The 10,145-nt window shown below is 33.3% G+C and overlaps 1 protein-coding gene across 3 annotated transcripts in view; it reads left to right on the top strand.

Moving 5' to 3' along the window:
* The window catches only part of Strn (striatin), a 64,491-nt gene that overhangs the window by 17,710 nt on the left and 36,636 nt on the right, over positions 1 to 10,145 (top strand). For all 3 annotated transcript variants that reach the window (XM_033763525.1, XM_033763522.1, XM_033763533.1), the window contains exons 3-5: positions 2,689 to 2,767; positions 4,849 to 5,016; positions 7,477 to 7,612. In XM_033763525.1, the coding sequence (XP_033619416.1) occupies positions 2,689 to 2,767; positions 4,849 to 5,016; positions 7,477 to 7,612 (383 nt within the window). The remainder of the gene's footprint in view (positions 1 to 2,688; positions 2,768 to 4,848; positions 5,017 to 7,476; positions 7,613 to 10,145) is intronic.

Below are 10,145 nucleotides of genomic sequence, written 5' to 3'. Positions count from 1 at the left end.
TATATTTTTTTTTTTTTCTTTTTTTTTTTTTTTTTTTTTTTTTTTGAGTCGGGGATCAAACTCAGGACCTTGAGCTTGTCAGGCAGGTGCAGCACCACTGAGCTACATCCCCGGCCCTTAAGCTTTTCCCTTTATCACTGATTCTAAATATTTTTTATGATACATCTTAATGTAATTACCACTCCCTAGAGTGTCTCTTAGGCTTGGAGGTTGGTTGAGTTTCTTAATCTATGGTTTTACCATTTTCATGAAATTTGAAACTTTTAGCCATTATTATTATTATTTTTTTTAATTATTGTGTTTTTGGTACCAGGGATCAAACTCAGGTCCTTGCACTTGCAAGGCAGGCGGTGGAACCACTGAGCTGAATGCTTGGCCCTAGCTATTATTTTTTTAGATACTGTTTTTGTTCCCCCTCCCTGTGCTAAGATCTGGATATTCTTCTAAGACAGTGGCAGGGACAGTCATGAGTTTCATCTGTTTTCTTTTTTCCTCTGAGGGATTACTATCTTTTCTTGTCTGATGTCCAGTGTTTTGAAAACCACTGTATTATCTATTTTGTTTCCTACTTATTTTGAAAAGAGAATAAACCCAGACCCTCTTACTCATATTTGACTAGCAGTGGCAGTTAAATACTTTAATTGTTATCAAGAAACTAAGCTATCTACTTAAACATTCTCACATTTTCATGTTACTCTTTGAACTTGATAAGCAAGAATGAATCTGATAGTTGATGACTTCAAGAGATTTTTTATTTGATTTGTCTTAATTTATTATTATTCAGGTATAATTTACATATAGTAAAATGTACTGTCTTTATGCTTATATCTGAAATTTTAGTCTTAATGCTAGTACAAATATTCTTATAAATGTACTCTTGTAAGTTGAGTGTACAGTATATAATGGAACATATTATGTTGTAAACATAGTTTCTGAATTATTGTATGTTAGTAAAAACAAGATTTATTATTTTTCCTTATTACTGGGATATTGTTTTTGTCTTTTTAAAAAATACAGTGTCTTTGAAGTTATTACGAAGTAATTTTTATTTAATTTCTTTAATTTTCCTTCTTCTACTCGCAACCCCAATTGCTCTGCTACTATTTCTGGTAGTATCTCAGAACTTGATCTGATTATTTTAGGAGAAAAACAGACATGCACAGTCTAATTCTTACTTTTATTCACATATTTTCTTTAATTTCCTGTCTTTTTGGGGGGGGTACCGGGGATTGAACTTGGGTCCTTGTGCTTGCGAGGCAGGTGGCAGAACCACTGAGCTAAATCCCTGGCCTCAATTTCCTGTCATTGTAGTGATGGCATGTAGAGGAAAATTCTGTGAATAGGCAGGATTTCAACATTTAAAACTATATTTCTAAGAAATCTGAAAATTAGCCTCTATTTTGGTTACTTTCTCATTACTGAGATATCCTATACAGTATCCGCAAACCCAAAGAAGAAAAGTTTATTATGGCTTACAGTTTGTAGAGGTTTCAGAAATCAGTGCTAGTTGGCTGGCTCCAAAGCAGGGCAGCATGGCAGAAGAACATGGCAGAGGAGGCTTACATATGGAATGGTTATTAGGAGGCAGAGAGAGAATCAAGGGAAAAGGGAGGGAGACTTATACCCGTTTAGACCACACCCCAGCGACTCACTTCCTCCAGCCAGGCTTCACCTCAGTATCTCATTTAGCTATGAACGCGTCCGTGGACTAATCCACCAATGAGGATGACACTTCGCAAAGCCCTACCTGTGAGCTTGTGAGGGTTTGTGCTCACCCTTCTGAATACAGATATACACTATAACATCTTCTAAAACTGAATTTTGTTATCTTTAAAATGGGAATAAACACCTATATTTTGAGATTGAAAGGAATAAAAGATATTGTAATGTATAGATTTTTACACAGTGTCAGGAACATAGTAAACATGCAATAAATGCTTAATTGCAAATATAGCAAAATAAAATTTCTCAGTGCTGTTATCTTCACTTGAATAAGATCTTATAAAGGTTGGTAGTTTCTTTTTAAAAAAGTTTTCAGAAGTTTCTTATAGTTTGGCCAAAGGTTAGTAAAAAGTATAATTTTTTTTATATTGTTAAAGTGGGCCATTGGATAGGTTTTTTTAGTCCAGACTTAACCTTGGGAAAGCTCTTTTTATAAATCCTTGAAAGGATTCAGCTTTTATCTAATGATGAATTTAAACTTTAAATAACATAGAGGTTTTCATTTAAAGAATGTCATTGAATGAATACTTGAAGTTTTGATTTAATAGCTAGTGAAGGAAGCAGAATTGAATGGAGATTATTTCTTATATATCTTCTCTTTACCAAACTAGTTTATTTTTAACTATCATTCTTAGATACTTTCTTCTCATTCTTTTGTGACACTTCACATATTTGTATTTCACTTTTACTGTGCATCTTGATTGAATAGATCTTTGTCCTGAAGGAATATTCTCAGACCAGTTAAACAGGGAAATTTTCTTTTATTTCTGCTACTCTAAGGGAATTTTAGTAGCAGTAGTTAATTTATATTAGAATTTTCTTAAACAATTTACATTGTCCTAAAACATACCTTAAAGCTATAGTTTTACATATTCTTCATCTCATAAATGTTTATTAGACTTTTAAAGACTTGAGATGCCCTTTACGAATGTAAAATAAGTGCAATTCTGATTTCATGTTTTCCAGATGAAGCTAATGAAACAGAAGTGCAGCCACAACAGAACAGCCAGTTAATGTGGAAACAGGGTCGACAGCTACTCCGACAGTAAGTATCCAGAAGTCAAACTCAGAAATAGTTGAAAGAAACCAACATAATTGCATGAGATCACTTTTATTTTGTATTTTCAACGTATAACTTTTATTGTACAACTGCTGTGGAGAAGCTTAATTGTTTATTTCTTCTTTTGTTTTTTGAGACAGGTTCTCACTATGTAGATGAGACTGACCTGGAACTCACTATGTAGCCCAGGCTGGTCTTGAACTCACAGTGATCCTCCTGCCTCAGCCTCCCAAGTGCTGGGATCACAGGCATGCGCCACCACGCTCAGCTAAAATGCTAGTTGTTTCTGACATGTAGAGTCCTTCATCAAATACTGTTTTTTGTTTTTTTGGTACCGGGGATTGAACTCCGGCCCCCGCGTTTGCCCTTGTGCTTGCGAGGCAGGCGGTGAAACCACTGAGCCAAGTCCCCAGCCCCTGAAGCTTAATTGAATTTTTATTCCTTTTTCATATTAAACACTCTTTTCCATGATAGAATTTTTATAGATTGAGAAGATGTATTCTTCTCATTGTAACATTTGTACCAATACATATTTATGTTTTATTATAAGGCCAATTTGTTAAAAATAGGAAAATAGGACACTTAGAAGTTTAGGAAAGTTGGAAATTTATTTCAAATTTTAATCAAAACCTTTTTATACATAATTGATGAGACTGAAAACTGAGCATCTTGGTTTGATAAGACACACTTATTCCATTTGGTGATGTATCTTTGTGAGATATTATTCAGCTTTAATAACTATTAAAACCAAATCATGAAAGAAATTGAATCTAAACTTAGCTTGTCAACCTGTTTTTTTTGTTTTTTTGTTTTTCACCCAGAAGACTCTGCCTACATATGAGTTAATGCCTAACATTTTTTCTATCATGTTTATCAGTGGCATTTCTCTTTTGTCATGGTCCTGCCACTTCCACTTTAATTTTTTTAGTTAACTTTTGGGTTGAGTGGTATTTAGTGCTTTTTAAATGCCAGGTGCATCTGTTTTCTTTCTTTTTCTTTCTTTCTTTCTTTCTTTCTTTCTTTCTTTCTTTCTTTCTTTCTTTCTTTTTTTTGCATCTGTTTTCTGAGAACAAAAATAGATTTAAGAGAATTAAAGTTATACAGCAGGTATGCTGAGTGTGGAGGTGCACAACTATAATCCCAGCTACAAGTTTGAGCTCAGCCTGCATGACTTAGTGAGATCCTATCTCAAAATAAAAAAACAGGTTGGGATGTAGCTTGGTATAAAACCCCCCTATTCAGTCCCCAGTACAAAAGAAAGAAAGAAGAGAGAGGGACGGAGCAAAGTCATACAGCAAGTAAGTAGCAGAAATGCGTTTAGTACCAAGATCTCTTAGTACAAAGCTTATATTCTTTATTTTTTCTGCTGCTGCTTCTCCATTCTCCATGCACATAAACTCACATGTATATGTACATGCATACCCACTTCCCACAATTGAATTTTTGTTTTTTTTGGTACCGGGGATCAAACTCTGGACCTTGCGCTTGGGAAGCAGGCAGCTAAATCCCCAGCCCATCCCATAATTCAATTTTGATCTATTTTTATTTTAAACTTGTCTCACAATAGAAGTTTTTCTTCTACAGAGGTAACTTTTGGAAAAATACCATCCTGTATGTCATGGAGGAAGCCATATATACTAGAAACATTCTCTTTAGATCTCAAACAGCTGATCTATAACTTTATATTAGAAATGTTAAAAACAAACTACTGACATTGCTATTCTAAAGTCGTAATTCAGTAGAGTTTGGGAATGAGCTTGCTCCAGTCCTGCCTAAAGGAAAAAATGTGCTATGTACTGTGTTAAGGAACAGTTTCTTCTTAGGGTAAATGCACTGAATGGCGTATTGTATAGTTCTTTGATTTTTCTCAGTGACTGTAGAGGCTGGTACTGCAAGAGACAGCTCCATTTGCAGCTGGAAGATGATTAACCAGTCTTACTAGCATAGTACGGTACTGTTAAGCCTTATGTAGGCATGAATCTAAATGAGTACTTTTATTTACATACTAGTAAATTTTAGAATATTGATTCCTGTATTACTAAATTGTAAGGATCTTCTTCATACAGGTATCTCCAGGAGGTGGGTTATACTGATACTATTCTAGATGTTAAATCCAAACGAGTGCGTGCTTTATTGGGCTTTTCAAGTGATGTCACTGACAGGGAAGATGACAAAAATCAGGACTCAGTTATAAATGGCACAGAAGCTGAAGTTAAAGAGACAGCAATGATTGGGTAAGTATTTTGTGTACAAAGTGTTTCAGCTGTAACTTTAGTTCTAGTAACTTCTGTTTTCAGGGGTGTTATACTTTCAGGCAATGATACAGAAATAATTTAATTACAGTTAAGGTTAATAAAATTTTTAAAGTTTTTCTTAGAAGGTAATAGATATAATGATAGTACTATTCATGATTATTTTAATTCAAGAATGTAATTTTTATTTAGGATAGTTTGGCTTTAAATTTATATATTTAATATGAATTTTAATATCTTGTTGCTGAGTCAACTATCAGAACCTAATGAGAGATCTTTTGAAATTCAGTACAAATCTAGAAAAATGAAATTTTGTTATTGGTGACCCAGAAATTATACATATACCTTCAAATACTTTACACATAAGTTTTTTTGTTGTTTTGCTTTGTTTTTGATACTGAAGATTGGACTTAGGGCCTTTGTATTGCGCTACATCCCCCAGTCTTTATTTTAAGACAGGGTTTCCCTGAATTGCCCAGGGTGAGCTTGAGCTTCCTGCCTCAGTCGTGAAGAGTAGTGAGATTATGGGCATTCACCACCATGCCTGGCTTAGAAGTAAACCTTTTCTTAGCCAGTTTTATTTATATAATAATGCTATAACATATAAAATACATATCTAAGTTGAGTATATACATTTTAATTGATAGACTAAGTTGAAAATTTCAATAGCTGTTTGAAGTATCTTATTTTCCTTTACAATTATATATGATTTTTCTTAAATGAATAGTTTACTAAAAAGATTCTTTATTGGAAAAATATTGCTATATTATTAATTGAATATAAAGGCAAAGATTCTGTGAAAGTCTAAGTTCAATGTTATTTAACTTTCTTTCTTTTGTTTTATTTTATTTTTCTGTTGGGAGGGGGAGTACCAGGAATCAAATTTATTATTTAACTTTAAACTATGTTTTAGGCTGAAAGAATGGTTTTAATTTAATTGTATAATTTTCTACTGTGAACATTGCTCCTCTTGTTTAGGACATGAACTGAAATTATAGGAGTAGGTGAAAGGATCAAGCTGTAGAAATTTTATAAACAGATGTTATTGGAGCCTTCTTGCAATACTTAAGAATGCATTGACTTGTATTTAAATAAAAATGTAGTCTTTCTTTTTAGAAACATAGATCATATGGGCTTTATTCCTGTTTTTATGTTTACTTTATGAATTAAGTCATTAAGTTAACCTAGATAATATATGTATTTTTAGGGACCATAATGTGTATGCTTTTCCTTTTTTAAAAAATGCTTTTAAGGAAGGAACCTTATGGGCTAGGGATTTAGCTCTGATTCCACCACCTGCCTTGCCAAGCACAAGGTCCCAAGTTTGATCCCTAGTACCAAAAAAAAAAAAAGAAACCTTAAGTAATGACTTTCTGTTCATTTGTTTGTTTTTAGTACCTGGGATCAAACTTGGGGACCTTGTGCTTACGAGCCACTGAGCTAAATCCCCGGCCCTATAATGATTTTCTGAAAAAAACAAAACCAAAAACAAACAAAAAAACCTGTTCCATTGTGTATATTTTGGTGTTTATCAGTATTTTGAAACTGAGAGGGATACTGTGGATCTGTTCACTTTTTGTGTTGATGGAGAATGAAAGAAAAAAACCAAAAACATAATCCTCGGCAGATTCAAAATTTATACTTACCTGTTTTTAAAATACTGTCTATAGTTATGGCTATATGTTTTCAGGAAGATATCTTCTTGTCTAAAACATATGCTAATGGGATGGAGAAAAATTGTATTCTGACTATGAGGAAACTGTTACTAAATTTATCTTCAGGGAATTTATTCAAGTATTATATTTGAAAATTCAGCCATTTCTAAAAGATGATTTATTCACCAGTAGAATCAAACCTTGTATTAATACTGAATAGTATGTTGTTTTTACTAATACACTAGCAAACTTTTTATATACATTTGCTCTTTTTACCTCTAGCTATTTAGCAAGAAATTCAAGATTGTTTTTTGTTTTTGGGGGGTGGGGGTTTGAGACAGGGCCTCACTATGTAGTTGAGACTGACGTGGAACTCACTATGTAGCCCAGGCTGGTCTCGAACTCACAGTGATCCTCCTGCCTCAGCCTCTGTGCTGGGATTACAGGCATGTGCCACCACACCCAGGTTCAAGATTGTATTAGAGAAAAATGACATCTTTATTAGTTATTTTAGTAGTGTGTAAAGACAAAGGAAAACGAGAAACAAAAGTAATTAAAAAATACATTTTTATTCCCCCCATTTTAAAAAAAGAAATACATTAAGGTTGATGTTTTAGTTAATGTACAGAATAGATGAGAATCAATGAAAGTCATAATATAACTTGACCATCATATTATAATATAAAGAGAAGTCAGTGAAACATTTTCATGAGTTAATTTTTAAATTAAAAAAAGTGTTGAGGTTAATAAAAAGTGAACTAAACAGGTTGTACATGTTTTAAACCAGAAAATCCGAGTTAACAGATTCTGCCTCCGTGCTGGATAATTTCAAATTCCTTGAAAATGCAGCCACAGATTTCAGCGATGAAGATGAAGATGATGACATTGATGGAAGAGATAAAAGTGTCATTGATACTTCAACGGTAAGTTAAATAACTCGTAATATATTTTTAGGTACTGTAATGCCTACTTTTAAAATAATCCCTGTCCTACAGTCTAAATTCTTAACTTTTTTACCCCATACATTTGGAAAAATTGGAAAGTCTTTTCAGTATTGATTTCAAATTCAACAGTACTAGCTTTCTCTTTAAAAAAAAAAAAATCTCACTTCATTATGCATGACGTATCTGTAGAGCTGATAATTGTAATAGACGCATCGTGTTGTAACAATGCAGTGTTACTGCTTGGTGCAAGACAGTAGAACTAACATATCATGGTGCCTGATGGAATTCACTTCCTCTGATCGATCCTTGTCTGAAAGGATTGCTTTGGTAGACAAGTTCTAGAGTTTCAGAACTTTTCTGTTCGATTTCTTCAAAACTTTTAAGGATTCTTCTGTATTTGTTTTCAATCTTTAAAGTTTGTTGACTTTCCCATAGCGGTTTCCTGAAATAAGAGATGTCTCTAAATTGCTGTTACCCTTCTCTTCCTGTCTCCATTTTCTTTCCTTCCTCTCTTTCCCTCTATCCCTTTATCTTTGTCTCCACTGTCCTCCCTTTGTTCTACCTCTTCTTTCCCCCTCTTTTTTTTTTTCTGGTCCCGGGGATCGAATTCAGGCCTTGCACTTGTGAGGCTGTGACACCACTGAGCTAAATCCCCAGCCAGCTCCTCCTTTTTTTAAAAGGCTGAGGACATGCTTTGCTTTCTATCTGAAAATGAATTTCCTCCTTCATTTGAGAATACAAAGAAGGAAAGTAAAGTAAGATCAGGCTGACTACCACTAATTGTGTTTCTCATACTTCAGGCTTAATTTTTTCATTTGTAAAATGAGGATTATAATGAATATATACCTAACTTATCACAAAAGCTGATAAAGAAATTATATGTTCAACTATAAAGGTGCTTTCTAAGAGTAACTTCTGTTTTTTATGCTCTTTGCTTCCTGGGCTGCATAAGAGACTCAAATTATTACTGCCAGATTACTTTCTCTCTGGGTCACTGTTCTGCTACAGCCTCGCCATGATTATTCTTTGAACTTCACATAGTCACTCAAAATTTTTCTAAACAAGTAGTAATAACATGTTTTAATTTATTGTAGTAAAAGCCTTAATTTTCTATAATACTTTTTCTTTGTCCTAATTATGTGAAAATTGTGTAACTCCTAGTGATTTGTATAGAAATGATTTGTATTAAGATATTTTTTCCATACTTTGTTGGAAGTTAAATACTTTGTTGATAGCTAAGTGGTAAATAGCTCTAATTATGGTGCAATAAATTTCTTTATTAGTGATTATATTAATTGAAATATTTTAAAAATCCATAAACTGATTACTGAAACTTATTTTAAATGATTTGACTAGAAATTCCTATCAGTAACAATCATTTGATTTTCTAATTCCCCATCATTTGGTTTTATTTTCTATTTTTTTTGAACTCGGAACCTTATGCTTACGAGGTAGGTGGCAGAACCACTGAGCTAAATCCCTGGCCCCATTTAGTTTCATTTTAAGTAATCCAGTGTATAAATATTCTGTCCTCCAGTTAATGCAGATCACAGCAGTTCTGGGAACGATACAGAGAAGGAACGTCTGATATAATGCTGAATCTGTTCACTTTCTGAATGTAAAAATCTACTAGTTTTTCAGGAAAAAATTCATATTTCTAAACAAATAACTGGGTTTAAGTTTTGTTAAGTTAGGTGTTATGTTCCCTTAATTTTCACAGTTTTAGTCTAATACTTTAGCTACATGCCAAAAGGATTTTTAAAATCTAACCGTGTAGCAGTGAATAAGCATGACTTGGAAAATTTATGGCATTTTGGAGAGAATGGTTGAAAATTAACTGCTAAAATGTTAATATAACATCCAGATTCTAAGATTGTTGTTTTATTTCATTAGTCAAAACAATTTAGTGGACTGAATTAAGGAAATACAGAACAAAGCTCTTAGTAACTGCTGGTTGTGTGTATGGTGCAGTGTTTGCAAAGCCACTTGTTTTCTCCTTTCTCTTTGTCCTCCTTGAATTTGTTCCTTGAATTACATTCTAGGTTATTTTCCTCCTCTGCATCTTCTCTTTCTTCACAGTTAACTTCTTCACATGGTGCTTTACCATCATCAGTGTTCTTATTGGTTCAGTCTAAGAAGGGTCTTGAAATTACTGTATACATGCAAAAAATCCCAAAAGTGATCACTTTCAAACTGCATGAAAGATAACTTCACAGCAGTAATTAGTCTCCACATTCAAGAACTTTAGGAAGAAAAATTAATGGAATTAAGAATCATTATTATTTTAGTCACAGTACAAAGAATCTCCTTCCCATTTATACTGTGCTTTTAATGGTTTTCAAAGTGACACTCTTTTTTTCTATGACACCCTGTGCAGCCCATAAACTTACTTGTTTTTGTCTTAATTTTCTTGGCTGATTCATGAACTCATTAAAAATAGGAGTGAAGTAGAACCTTCTATAAAAGGAAGAAAAGTAATACATGCCTTATCATCACAAACTTTATCCTTCTA

This window comes from Fukomys damarensis, unplaced genomic scaffold (genome assembly GCF_012274545.1).
Source record: "Fukomys damarensis isolate Sample0158 unplaced genomic scaffold, DMR_v1.0_HiC HiC_scaffold_2, whole genome shotgun sequence".
Classification (NCBI taxonomy): Eukaryota; Metazoa; Chordata; class Mammalia; order Rodentia; family Bathyergidae; genus Fukomys; species Fukomys damarensis.
Note: the sequence above shows the minus strand (reverse complement) of the source record. Positions and strands in the feature narration are given on the sequence as shown.